The following is a 13199-nucleotide window of genomic DNA, read 5'->3' as shown; positions in this document are numbered from 1 at the left end:
TCTTGGGAAGTATTCCCAAGGAAAACGGTCCTGGGCACAGTCTCCAAAATAAATTCTTAATTTTGGGAAATTTACCTCCTTGGTAAATCTATAGGTACGAGTGTACACACACACACACATACACACACACACACACCCCTGCAAAGGAAAATACTTTTATTTAAAGGACTGCATGTTGGGGTAGCTCAAGAGACAGGACGGGAAGTTCCTGTGAGGCTGGCAGGAGTGAAATGGGTTTGAGCAGCACAGCATGGCCAGGAAGAGACAGAGATGCCTGCGGGGTTCAGGACGGGCAGCTCGCAGTTTAGAGAAAGGGACTGAACATAATGAGGTGCTCTGGGCCACGGTGCCCCACGATGTCCACATGGCTAACCAGGGCGCAGTGACGCTGACTGTCACTCATACCCAGAGGACATGAAGTAAATGATGCCAGGAGATGGAGCCCGGGGCAGGGAGGGGGGTCGAGGGCAGGAGCCCGGGGCAGGGAGGGCGGCGAGGGCAGGAGCTTGGTTGTATCCCTGCCTGTCGTTATGGCTGCTGCCTGGGGACCTTGCTCCCACCCCCAGTCCCACCTTGTGTCCCCAGCATTGCTCTGCACTGGTCCAGGTGTGATGTGAGCCATGCGATTCCCGCTCCCCGGGAAGGCAGGTGGATGGGGAGCCCCAGAAGCCCAGGCAGTGATGAAGCTGTGGCTCAGAAAGCCCCGTGAGGATGGAGGACAGCTTCCAGAACTTCCTCCCAGGGATGAGTCAAGTCTTACTTGACTTTAGAGCTTTTTAATGAAGAAGGAACTTTGTTTTTCATCCACAAGCATGATGACTAAATATGTAGTATTATTGTCTATACTTAAATGTTTCACTTCATTTTCCAGTCGAATGATAACCAGTTTCTCTGGGAGCTCATTGGTGGCCCTCCTAAGACAAGGAACATGTCAGCTTGCTGGCAGGATGGTCGGTTCTTTGCGGAAAATGAAACGTGGGTGGTGGACAGCTGCACCACGTGTACCTGCAAGGTGAGGCCCCAGAACATGGCTCTTGGGGGAAGGGGCCACCACTGGACACTTGGCAGAGCTTGACTGCCTGGAAATGCCAGCGTTCAGTGCTGATGTGTGAAACCTGTTCAGCTATGTGAGGAAATTTCAGTGTAAGAACCACAGAAGGGCCAGGAACCATATTTATGACTTGAATCAACCTCTTTGTTTGCACATAAAGAACCAGAGCCCAGACAGGGGGAGCAACCTGGCCAGCGTCACCAGTTGGTTAGAAACAGGAGGAACAGAGAAGCCAGACATGGCCCTAGACTCTGCGTTTAATTCCATCCAGTTCCGACAGAGCCTGAGGCTCAGCAGAAACGTTTGGGGGAAATACAAGCCACCGCCTAAAGTCTTATAGACAGACAATTTAGCTTTTAATGTTACTCTATTTCTGCTGACAATGGCCTCAGCATTACCTTAGATAACAGGAGTTCCTGCTGCCCGTCTTTTCTTCCCTCCTTCCAGGAAGCCTGGAGCTCTCTATTGCATCCTTGCTGCTCAGTGAAGGGAGAAAGGAATGGAATGGATGCAAAGAGCCATCTGGGGGCCCTGTTCTTGTTAGGCTCTCAGCACTAATGGGAGAAAAAGATGCCCTTATTTTCACATCTCTGTAACGTACGGTCCGTAGGATGGAAAACATTCAGCCATTCTGTCGACCCCTTCTAGTCTCAGCCCTTGTACCAATGTCCCCTCCTTTTAAATGAGTGTTGCATGCATGCCTTTCTTTACTTGTAGAAATTTAAAACCATTTGCCACCAAATCACCTGCCCGCCGGCAACCTGCGCCAGCCCGTCCTTTGTGGAAGGCGAATGCTGCCCTTCCTGCCTCCACTGTGAGTATCGCCAGCCAGCGAGCGCATCCTGCATTTTTAGGAGTTCTATGCTTGTTTGTTTATTTATTCATTGGTTGGTTTTGGCAGAGAAGAGTGAGGTTCAACCCCCTGAGTACAGGTGAGAGAATCAGAGGGCCACCCCAGGCCGCTGGTCATCCACTGAGGACTGACTCATGGCCAGAAAGGAGTGTGGAAGCCCTAGGAATGCGGGGGTGGGAAGGCCAGTCCGGATGCTTCTCAGACGAGGAAGCTGAGCTCAGTGGTCACACAGGTGAGCCCAGAGCAGGCCCTGATGGAGCCCCAGCTGAGAGTCAGAGAACACATGTAGATCTGTGACTGTGTTATGGCAGCAAGCGATCACTGTACACATACTCCTGGAAAAGAACAATAGAACATCAGACAAACAAAAACCAAAGACTTTTATCCAAAGAATATGTTCTAAGGGATAGAAATATATTCCAAGGAACAGAACCTGAGATGGAGAGGAACCACGTGTGGACACCCTGGGAGTTCCCGGGCCACCCTGGAAACTCAGTGCACGTTCAGAGACTGAGTTGGCCCCAATGCTGCCCTCAGGTCTCTGTGCTGCCTCCCACCCCTGCCCCGAGTTCCCTTCCCAAGTTTGCTCTGCTGACCCTACCCAGAGCTCCTGAGCCATCCGTGGCTCCCCAGTGCCATGCCATTGGCAAGGTGCTTCAGGTCCACACCCCGAGTTGCTGCTGCAACTAAGATCAGGCAACGCTTCTCCCAAACTAAACTAGTCACCGTCCCCCAAACATTCCCAGAATGTCCCTGTGGCCCCAGAGCTGTGTCATCCTCAGGGCACCTTACCTCTGATGTGGACAGAGAATGAAGGGACTCACAGCTCACGCTCTGCCACTCTGATTTTGAATAAAATGAGATTTTTCTGAGTTTCAAATTTATTGCCTGTAAAATGCAGAAAATGTATCCTCTATACAGTTAGTCTTATAATTAAAACCAACAATTCAATATGCGTAAAAGTGCCTGTTAGGTATTCACAAAGTCAGGTTGCTCCTGGCAAAGCATAAAAATATAATCTTGATAATCAAAGGGCCCACATTAGACTACAAGAGACATTTTATGTTATCAGGAGCATCATGACCAGGAAAAGACCTCCTTGACCATTTTTCTTTTCTTTCATTTGCCTGCTTTCTAGAACATTGAGTCATGGCGCATTCACTGGGCTTCTCTCCTTACGGGAATGATTTCTTGCGTCAGGTTGCTCTTTCCTCCCATTTAGGAGCTGTGATTACCTATGAAGAATTTCTTTACAGGGAATCTCCTTTTTATTAGCTTGTTTCAGTTTACTTGGAAATAAGTGACCTGTAATTTTCACCAATAATTGAAATGTTTCACTACATTATGTAAATCAGCGAACAGAGGTTAAATGGAAATACGTTACATCTTTGTAACTTTAATGAAACCTCATGTAGAAAAGATTCAACACTGTCTTTGACAAGCTATTTTATAAAATCAATTAAAAGACTTTCCTGGACACACATGGATTTAGCTCCCCTCAGCACCCTAACAGTAGACCCAGAAATGCGTTTTTGCTCTTCTCTTGAAAGGCAGTACCTGAACTCCTGTGCAGGTCACAAACTTGGGTCCCACGGAGCCACGGCCCAGCCACTGGGATGTCCACCTGCCCCAGCCGGGCAGTGGCCCCTCAGATTCCTGGATGCATGAACTGTGGTCCCACGCCAGCTGCCCTGTGCCTGTTCTGTTCTGTGGCACATCTGTGAGGCAGGGCCTGACACCACTGTGTTTGCTTCCTCTGGCAGCGGTGGACGGGGAGGAGGGCTGGTCTCCGTGGGCAGAGTGGACCGAGTGCTCTGTGACGTGTGGCTCTGGGACCCAGCAGAGAGGCCGGTCCTGTGATGTCACCAGCAACACCTGCTTGGGGCCCTCCATCCAGACACGCGCTTGCAGCCTGAGCAAGTGTGACACCCGCAGTGAGTGTCGGGCATGTGACACCCGCATGCCTGTGGGGGTGGGGCCGGGTTTCTCTCAGTCATCGGGACCTTTGCAAGGGACAGAGCTGTCCTCTCGAGGTGCTGGGCCTTTGCAAGGATTCTGGCCAGGTGAGGCTCTTCCTCTCGGCTGATGGGAGGGGTTCTCCTTCCCTCTCCTCAGCAGCTGTGAGATGCTTCTCAGTTAATAAGGCACACCGCTTACAGGCAAATACCCCTCTAGACGGCACAGCCTGATCTCTCTGTGCTTCTTGTGTTAGTCCGGCAGGACGGCGGCTGGAGCCACTGGTCACCTTGGTCTTCATGCTCTGTGACCTGTGGAGTTGGCAATATCACACGCATCCGTCTCTGCAACTCCCCAGTGCCCCAGTTGGGGGGCAAGAATTGCAAAGGGAGTGGCCGGGAGACCAAAGCCTGCCAGGGCGCCCCATGCCCAAGTAAGTACGGTGAAGGCGGGGCCCTGGGTGGGCGGGTTCGCAGGCGGCTCACAGTGAGCAACCACAGCTGGAGCCGGGATCCGGGGTGTCGGGGCCTGTTCCAGCCCAGCCGAGCAGCCAAGGGGCAGCCATCCCAGGCCTGGCTTGGTAATGAGCTCATCCTTTAGGATTAATTCTGCTCACCTGTGCTCAGCGCAAACCTCCTCTGAGATAGCCCCGTTTCATTCCGGTTTAGGACAGACTGTAATTAAAGGAAGAATGAGCCAGCACTGCAGCTCTGTCATGGAAGTGAGTGTGGATGGGGAGTGAGTGTGGACAGAGAGTGAGTGTGGATGGGGAGTGAGTGTGGATGGAAAGTGAGTGTGGATGGAGAGTGTGTGGACGGGTAGTGAGTGTGGATGAGGAGTGAGTGTAGATGGGAGTGAGTGTGGATGGGGAGTGAGTGTGGATGGGGAGTGAGTGTGGATGGGGAGTGAGTGTGGATGGAGAGTGTGTGGACGGGTAGTGAGTGTGGATGAGGAGTGAGTGTAGATGGGAGTGAGTGTAGATGGGGAGTGAGTGTAGATGGCAGTGAGTGTGGATGGGGAGTGAGTGTGAATGGGGAGTGAATGTGGATGGGGAGGGAGTATGGATGGGGGAGGGAGAGTGCGGATGCGGGAGTGAGTGTGGATGGTGGATGTGCAGTGAGTGTGGACGGGGGAGTGAGTGTGGATGGAGAGTAAGTGTGGACAGAAGTTAGTGTGGATGGTGGAGTGAGTGTGGATGTGCAGTGAGTGTGTACGGGGGAGTAAGTGTGGATGGAGAGTAAGTGTGGACAGAAGTTAGTGTGGATGGGGAGTGAGTGTGGATGGAGAAGGAGTGTGGATGGAGGAGTGAGTGTGAATGGGCAGTGAGTGTGGATGGGCAGTGAGTGTGGATGGAAGTGAGTGAGTGTGGATGGAGTGAGTGTGGATGGGGAGTGAGTGTGGACGGGGAGGGAATGTGGATGGGAGAGTGAGTGTGGATGGGCAGTGAGTGTGGATGGAAGTGAGTGAGTGTGGATGGAGTGAGTGTGGATGGGGAGTGAGTGTGGACGGGGAGGGAATGTGGATGGGGGAGTGAGTGTGGATGTACAGTGAGTGTGGATGGGGTAGTGAGTATGGATGGGGAGTAAGTGTGGACAGAAGGTAGTGTGGATGGGGAGTGAGTGTGGATGGGGAGGGAGTGTGGATGGGGGAGTGAGTGTGGACGGGGAGGGAATGTGGATGGGGGAGTGAGTGTGGATGGTGGAGTGAGTGTGGATGTGCAGTTAGTGTGTACGGGGAGTGAGTGTGGATGGAGAGTAAGTGTGGACAGAAGTTAGTGTGGATGGGGAGGGAGTGTGGATGGAAGAATGAGTGTGGATGGGCAGTGAGTGTGGATGTACAGTGAGTGTGGACAGGGGAGTGAGTGTGGATGGGGAGTAAGTGTGGACGGGGAGTGAGTTTGGACCGAGTAGTGAGTGTGGACAGAGGATGCCGCAGATGCACAGAACTGTGTCTCTCTGAAATAGCCTTTGCCTGCGTCTGTGCAGACTAGGGTGTGAGTTACAGAGCACTTGGCCCAAAGCATCAAGGGCTTCCCCAGGGAGGCCCGGCTCAGGAAGTGCATGGATGCACTGAGAAAAAGAGGGTGTGCAGGGATTGCCTTCAGTCGTGCACATGCCTCATGGAAACTGCCTATGAGGACATTCGGTGTCACACCAGGCTTCTGAGTTGAGGCCACCCTCCATGGCAGAGGGACACCTTGGTGAGGAGCTCTGAGCTTCTTGGTGTAAATGGTGGTGTGGGGCCGGGCATGGTGGCTCACGCCTGTAATCCCAGCACTGTGGGAGGCTGAGGCAGGAGGATTGCTTGAGGCCAGGAGTTTGAGAGCAGCCTGGGCAACATAGCGAGACCCTCTCTATTAAAAAAATTCTTTTATTAAAAAGAAGAGGTGGTATGATTTGTCTTCTGGAGCAAAGCCATTGGAAACACTGTCATCTGCACCACTCCTGGAATCCACCGTTGCAGCAGGCGTAGTGGTGCGATCACGCTCTAACCTGTAGTCAGCCAATCTGGGGAGAAACCAGTTTGTGGGGCTGCATAGGGAACACCATGTCCCACCTGCTCTTCCCTCTCACCCAGCCAACTCACGTTCTCCACCCCGGGCCTTGCTCTGAGCTCCTCCCGGTTGGCTTTCCCCACAGTCGATGGCCGCTGGAGCCCCTGGTCCCCGTGGTCGGCCTGCACTGTCACCTGTGCCGGCGGGATCCGGGAGCGCACCCGGGTCTGCAACAGCCCTGAGCCTCAGTACGGAGGGAAGACCTGTGTGGGGGATGTGCAGGAGCGCCAGATGTGCAACAAGAGGAGCTGCCCCGTGGGTGAGTGAGGGGTGGAAGTGGGGGCGCTGAAACCTGGGCTTCCATTCTGATGAAAAGCACAAATGCTTTGGGAAAGTAGATGAAAAACACAAAAGAAAAATCAATTTTAGTTGCACACGCAAAGATAACTGCTTTTAACATCTGTGTTTCAGTCCTTCTGTATTTCTAATGTAAAAACAAAAAAGATGCCATGTGGTGTGGCCTGTGGAATGTGGGCAGTTGTGTGGTGTGGTATGTAGTGTGTGGGTAGTTGTGTGGCGTGGAATGTGGAGTGTGGGTAGTTGTGTGGTGTGGCCTGTAGGATGTAGGTAGTTGTGTGGCATGGAATGTGGTGTGTGGGTAGTTGTGTGGTGTCGCCTGTGGAATGTGGGTAGTTGTGTGGAATGTGGTGTGTGGGTAGTTGTGTGGTGTGGACTGTGGCATGTGGGTAGTTGTGTGGCTGGGAACTTAGCATGTAGATAGTTATGTGGTATGGAACATGGTGTGTGGGTAGTTGCATGGTGTGGAATGTGGCACATGGATAGTTGTGTGGTCTGGAATGTGGCATCTGGGTAGTTGTATGGTCTGGAACATAGCATGTAGGTAGTTGTTCAGTGTAGAACATGGCATGTGGGTAGCTGTGTGGTCTGGAATGTGGTATGTAGGTAGTTGTGTGGTGTGAAAGGTGGCACGTGGGTGGTTGTGTGGTGTGGAACGTGGCACGTGGGTATTTGCACAATCTGGAACGTGGCACTTGGGTGGTTGTATGGTCTGGAACACGGCACGTAGGTTGTTCAGTGTGGAAAGTGGCATGTGGGTAGTTATGTGGTGTGAAACATGGCATGTAAATAGTTGTATGGTCTGGAGCAGGGCATGTAGGTTTTGCAGTGTGAAACACGGCATGTGGGTAGCTGTGCAGTGTGGAATGTGGCACATGCGTAGATGTGTGGTCTGGAATATGTAGTTGTGTAGTGTGAAATGTGGCATGTGAGTAGCTGTGTGTTGTGAAACATGGTGTGTAGCTAGTTGTGCGGTGTGGAACATGGTGCTTGGGCAGTGGTGTGGTGTGAAATGTGACACGTAGTTGTGTGGTCTGGAACATGGCGTGTAGGTAGTAGTGTGATGTGTCACCTTGCATGTAGTTATGTGTTGTAGAAGGTGGTGCGTGGGCAGTTGTGTGGTCTGGAACATGGCACATGGGTAGTTGTGTGGTCTAGAATGTGGCATGTAGGTAGTTGGGTGGTGTAGCACCTGGCATGTGGGCAGTTGTGTGGTCTGGAATATGGCACATGGTAGTTGTGTGGTCTGGAACATGGTGTGTAGGTAGTTGTGTAGTGTGGAAGGTGGCAAGTGGGTAGTTGTGTGGTCTGGAATGCGGCACATAGTTGTGCGGTGTGGCACCTGGGGTGTAGTTGTGTGCTGTGGAAGGTGGTGCGTGGGCAGCTGTGTGGTCTGGAAGGTGGTACGTGGTAGTTGTATGGTCTGGAACATGGTGTGTAGGTAGTTGTGTGGTGTGGAAGGTGGCACGTGGGTAGTTGTGTGGTCTGGAATGCGGCACATAGGTAGTTGTGCGGTGTGGCACCTGGGGTGTAGTTGTGTAGTGTGGAAGATGGCATGTGGGTAGTTGTGTGGTCTGGAACGTGGCATGTAGGTAGTTGTGCAGTGTGGCACCTGGGGTGTAGTTGTGTGCTGTGGAAGATGGTGCATGGGTAGTTGTGTGGTCTGGAACGTGGCACGTAGGTAGTTGTGCGGTGTGGAAGGTGACGCATGGGTAGTTGTGTGGTCTGGAATGTGGCGCATAGGTAGTTGTGCAGTGTGGCACCTGGGGTGTAGTTGTGTAGTGTGGAAGGTGGCACGTGGGTAGTTGTGTGGTCCAGAAGTGGCACGTAGGTAGTTGTGCGGTGTGGCACCTGGGGTGTAGTTGTGTGCTGTGGAAGTTGGTGCGTGGGCAGCTGTGTGGTCTGGAAGGTGGTAAGTGGTAGTTGTATGGTCTGGAATATGGCGTGTAGGTAGTTGTGTGGTGTGGAAGGTGGCACGTGGGTAGTTGTGTGGTCCAGAATGTGGCGCGTAGGTAGGTTTGTGGTGTGGCACCTGGCATGTAGTTCTGTGTTGTGGAACATGGCACGTAGGCAGTTGTGTGTTGTGGAAGGTGGCGTGTGGGTAGTTGTGTGGTGTGGCCCGTGGCCTGTAGTCATAATGTACACGTGCTTCTGCAACCCGCTGCACTGTGTCCACCTGAGCAATGCAATCTTGGAGATGATGCCTCTTGATGATCATCCAGAATCATACCAGAGTATTCCTGACTACACAATTTGATGACAAAGACATCCCAGAGTGTTTGACAGCACACAGGGCGGGCTTCCTTCTGTGCTGCGCAGGGTGCGTGGTGAACTCTGCTCCGCCTTCTCCCACACAGATGGCTGTTTATCCAACCCCTGCTTCCCGGGAGCCCAGTGCAGCAGCTTCCCCGATGGGTCCTGGTCATGCGGCTCCTGCCCTGTGGGCTTCTTGGGCAATGGCACCCACTGTGAGGACCTGGACGAGGTGGGTAACCCCGCCCTGGGCTGTGGGCGCCCTGGAGGTCGGGAGCGGCCTCTCATGTCTGCTTGTCCCCGCAGTGTGCCCTGGTCCCCGACATCTGCTTCTCCACCAGCAAGGTGCCTCGCTGTGTCAACACTCAGCCCGGCTTCCACTGCCTGCCCTGCCCGCCCCGATACAGAGGGAGCCAGCCCGTCGGGGTCGGCCTGGAAGCAGCCAAGATGGAAAAGCAAGTACGCAAGGCCGGCCTTCCTTGTGTGTTGCGCGAGGCTTTGCAAAAATCAGATGAGTTCAGAAAAGAAGCAGGAGAAAGGAGAGGAAGGGGTGGCGTGGCCCAGGAGAGACATGGGAGGGGCTGGCGCGGGGAAGCTGAGCACCTACACGGCTCGGCTGCTGCTCTCAGCGCGGGGCGCGGGGCTGAGTGCTCAGGCGGGGCCTGTGAGGGTCAGGCCGCAACCTCTCAGCTGTTAGCGGCATCCCTTGGTGAGCTGCAGCCGAGGCTCAGAAATGATGGCTGAGTCACTCACAGAGCCTCAGGAACGAACAGCACCTCAAGTGCACGTCCAGAAAGCCCTTCCCACTTCAGGACTTGGGTCCGCTTGGGACCGGACCTGCTGGGGGCTGCGGTGCCCGACGCCCCGCCTCGACGCCTCCGGAGCCATCGTCCTGCCGGTCGCTAACCACGCAGCCCTCCTCCCCGTAGGTGTGTGAGCCCGAAAACCCATGCAAGGACAAGACACACAACTGCCACAAGCACGCGGAGTGCATCTACCTGGGCCACTTCAGCGACCCCATGTACAAGTGCGAGTGCCAGACAGGCTACGCGGGCGACGGGCTTATCTGCGGGGAGGACTCGGACCTGGACGGCTGGCCCAACCTCAACCTGGTCTGCGCCACCAACGCCACCTACCACTGCATCAAGGTGAGGCGCGGGGCTCGCAGGGCACACAGGGCCACGGCGGTCAGCCCTCCTCCTGGCGCCGGGGACGCCACGTCGACGGGGGGCGGGGGGAGCACAGGGAATTTGGAAGCACGGTGACTTTGGAAGGAGGGTCTCTCAGGCCTCTTGCCTGATCACCAGGTTGAATGCATCCCCCCCGAAGCCCTTTCTGGAGGTCCTTAGTAGACACAGCCACACTCTGGCGCCGCCCACTGCTGGGCACAGAGAACCGCAGGCCCGTCGGCCCATATTTGCAATTGCGCGCGTCGTAACACCTGAAACTGAGCAGAGGGAGGATGCCGGCTCCGCTCTCCGCTCCAGGCTGTGCAGAGGCCATTGTGTCTCAGGCAGGTCTGGCCAGGCTGTGTCACTTGGAAAGAGTTAGGACATGGTTTTCTTCCCAAAGCCCAAGCGTGTTGCAGTATAAGGAGCTGCTCAGCTGGCTGGAAGAAGGAGCTCCTTCGGGGCCCGTCACAGGCTGGACTGCTTTCCTGTGGCCGCTGGAACGAACACCACGGCCCGGGAGGCTGAGAACAACAGAAATCTGTTATCTCACAGCTCTGGAGGCCAGAAACACAACGTCAAGGTGCTAGCGGGGCCATGCTACCTCTGCTTCTCCCAGCTTCTTTGGCTCAGGCGTCACTGGGCTTCTGGCGCTGGTGGCTGCACCACCCTGACCTCTGGTCTGCTTCACACCACTTTCTCCAGTGCCTTTCTCTCCCCAAACTTCCTCTGCCTCTCTTTGATAAGAACACCTGTGGTTGTATTTAGGGCCCACCCAGATAATCTAGGATGAGCCTCTCTGTTCAAGGTCCTTAATCTAATTACACTTGTTACCATATAAGATGAAATTCACTTCAGCCATATCAGGTGACATCCCTGGGCTCCAGACACTAGGACGCGGACATCCATTGTGGGGACCGCCACTCAGTCCACCTCACAGGGTGCCCCAAAATGTTTTAGTGCAGTTTTATGCCTTAAGAAAGTCAGACATGGAAATGCCACAAACTGACACAAAATATCACTTGAAAATATAAATATATTCATTTATTTAATATTTAATAATTCCTGTGAATTTTGTGTTAATTTTCTCTTTCGGTCCCTCTTGATTAAAGATGGCAAATACTGACTGGAACAAAATATGAATATGTTTTAAAATCAATGAGGCACTGATCCCAACCTATGTTACACCCCTTGGCTACCCAGCCTACCCTTCTTGAAGCCCCTGATTTCAGAAGGTCAGCTGCAGCTGAGTCCGTGCTGCTAGAAGATATCCTGATTATTCTTTCCATCATTTTGGAATTTTAGATGGAAATTTAATAACTTCGAAAATGGTACATAATTTATATATATATATATATATACACACACACACACATACACAAAAGGATTTAAAAGTGAGACTTGACAAGGGACCCCTATGCCTGTTCCCATATTAACCCGACACACAGGTGCTGGATCCTCCCCATTGCCAGGGGTCCCCATTTGGGATCCGTGTCCTCCATGACAAACAACATGCTCTCCTTTCTTAATCTGTAAGTGCTGAAACTCTGGGCTCCAGCACAAGACCCCAGGTTCTGTCTTCTGATTCAATGAGTGATGTGCTTTGAGCCACGGGGATGACACACCCCTTGGGGCTCTTATACACATGTTCATGAAACTGAAACGGATGCTCTACTCTCTACCTTTTACTGGATTTCCAATTCCCTCGAGTTGTTCGTGTTTGCACAGCTCAGCTTTAAATTGTGGTATAACTGGACTGAAATGAAAGGAGTTTTTTGCCCAATTACATGCATTACCCACTCACCATGAAAAGTTGAGTTGGCAGATAATTTCAAGTTCTCAGCCCTGGTTTCTGAACATATCACATACATATTTGAAAGACTCTTTTCTTTGAGATCTTTTGGCTGGTGAGGGTTAAACATTTATAAGCGTTGGCATTTTGATTTATGAGCTGAAGTCTGTGGGAAGGAAAGCACCACTAAAGCCTCTTTTCTCTCCCATGTTCTCTCAGAGCAGTACCTTGTCATTCTCTTCTTGTTTCTGCAGTTGTTTGGCAACCGCACTGGGATTCTGGGCTCCGAACACAAGTTTCTTTTGTCTCCCTCGTGAGTAGTGGTGACATAATTTCCAGGGCAGGAGTTGAGAAGAAATTCATGCGCCTCTGGCCTCCTGGCTCCTCTCTGAGCTCCCGCTTGAGATCGAGGACAGACGAGGCACGCTTCCTTCCTCAGCACCATGCTGGTTTCATTTCACCTGCATTCCTGAAAGAGGCGCTTTCCTAAATGTTTTTCCAAGTATTCTTCCTTCTCTAATTGCAGGATAACTGCCCCCATCTGCCAAATTCTGGACAGGAAGACTTTGACAAGGACGGGATTGGCGATGCCTGTGATGATGACGACGACAATGACGGTGTGACCGATGAGAAGGTAGGAGCGGCTTGTGCCGCGCACCTGCCCTGGGTTCCAGGAGCAGCGAGGTCCGCAGGAGGCCGCTTTATACCAAACAGCCCTTGTCAACGTAACTGCCATTGTCCTGCAAGTGTTTGTGCATAAGCAGTTCCCAAAGGTCACTATAAAGTTATTCGTTTGCAAAAGCGGATTTTACCTCAGTGCATGGGGCTGCCCAGGATGTGCTGCCGGAAATGTTTTGAATAATTTTTTCTATTTTAACTACACAAAAATAGAAGACCTCCTCTCCTTCTGCTGAGGAGCCAGTGATGGGCAAGCCTGACACCACCATGAGTGATAGACTTGCCTTTATGGCAACGTTTAAAATATTACAATTTTTCTGAGAAAATTGCTGCAAACACAAATGGTTTAACATATCTGTACACAAAACAGCTCTAGCAAGAATAGATCAAGTTTTTACTCACTGCTTTCTTACATCTGACTTTGATGGGAGAAACTGACTCACTAATCCATTCATTTATTTCATATTTACATATCTGTCCTCACCATGAAGTGTATGTTATACCATTTTTGCCTTAGCAATCTCCAAATTTTCAACAAAAGACTGATGCATAAATAATGATAAAATGATTTGATATTGAAAAAGTGGTGAGGGCTA

At 52.2% G+C, this 13199-nt stretch overlaps 1 protein-coding gene and 1 long non-coding RNA gene across 2 annotated transcripts in view; one reads left to right on the top strand and one right to left on the bottom strand.

Moving 5' to 3' along the window:
• The window catches only part of THBS2 (thrombospondin 2), a 39502-nt gene that overhangs the window by 12972 nt on the left and 13331 nt on the right, over positions 1 to 13199 (top strand). Inside the window, exons 7-15 of the mRNA XM_024248277.3 lie at positions 872 to 1012; positions 1769 to 1865; positions 3668 to 3838; positions 4117 to 4293; positions 6500 to 6673; positions 9069 to 9196; positions 9271 to 9423; positions 9894 to 10112; positions 12452 to 12559. Coding sequence (XP_024104045.1) covers positions 872 to 1012; positions 1769 to 1865; positions 3668 to 3838; positions 4117 to 4293; positions 6500 to 6673; positions 9069 to 9196; positions 9271 to 9423; positions 9894 to 10112; positions 12452 to 12559 — 1368 coding nt within the window. The remainder of the gene's footprint in view (positions 1 to 871; positions 1013 to 1768; positions 1866 to 3667; positions 3839 to 4116; positions 4294 to 6499; positions 6674 to 9068; positions 9197 to 9270; positions 9424 to 9893; positions 10113 to 12451; positions 12560 to 13199) is intronic.
• LOC112133779 (uncharacterized) lies at positions 1798 to 3690 on the bottom strand. The gene is made up of 3 exons (XR_008526606.1): positions 3462 to 3690; positions 2697 to 2792; positions 1798 to 2239 (listed from the first exon to the last, which is right to left on the bottom strand). It is a non-coding gene; the product is annotated as an uncharacterized LOC112133779 (long non-coding RNA).

This window comes from Pongo abelii, chromosome 5, assembly GCF_028885655.2.
Source record: "Pongo abelii isolate AG06213 chromosome 5, NHGRI_mPonAbe1-v2.0_pri, whole genome shotgun sequence".
Taxonomy (NCBI): Eukaryota; Metazoa; Chordata; class Mammalia; order Primates; family Hominidae; genus Pongo; species Pongo abelii.
Note: the sequence above shows the minus strand (reverse complement) of the source record. Positions and strands in the feature narration are given on the sequence as shown.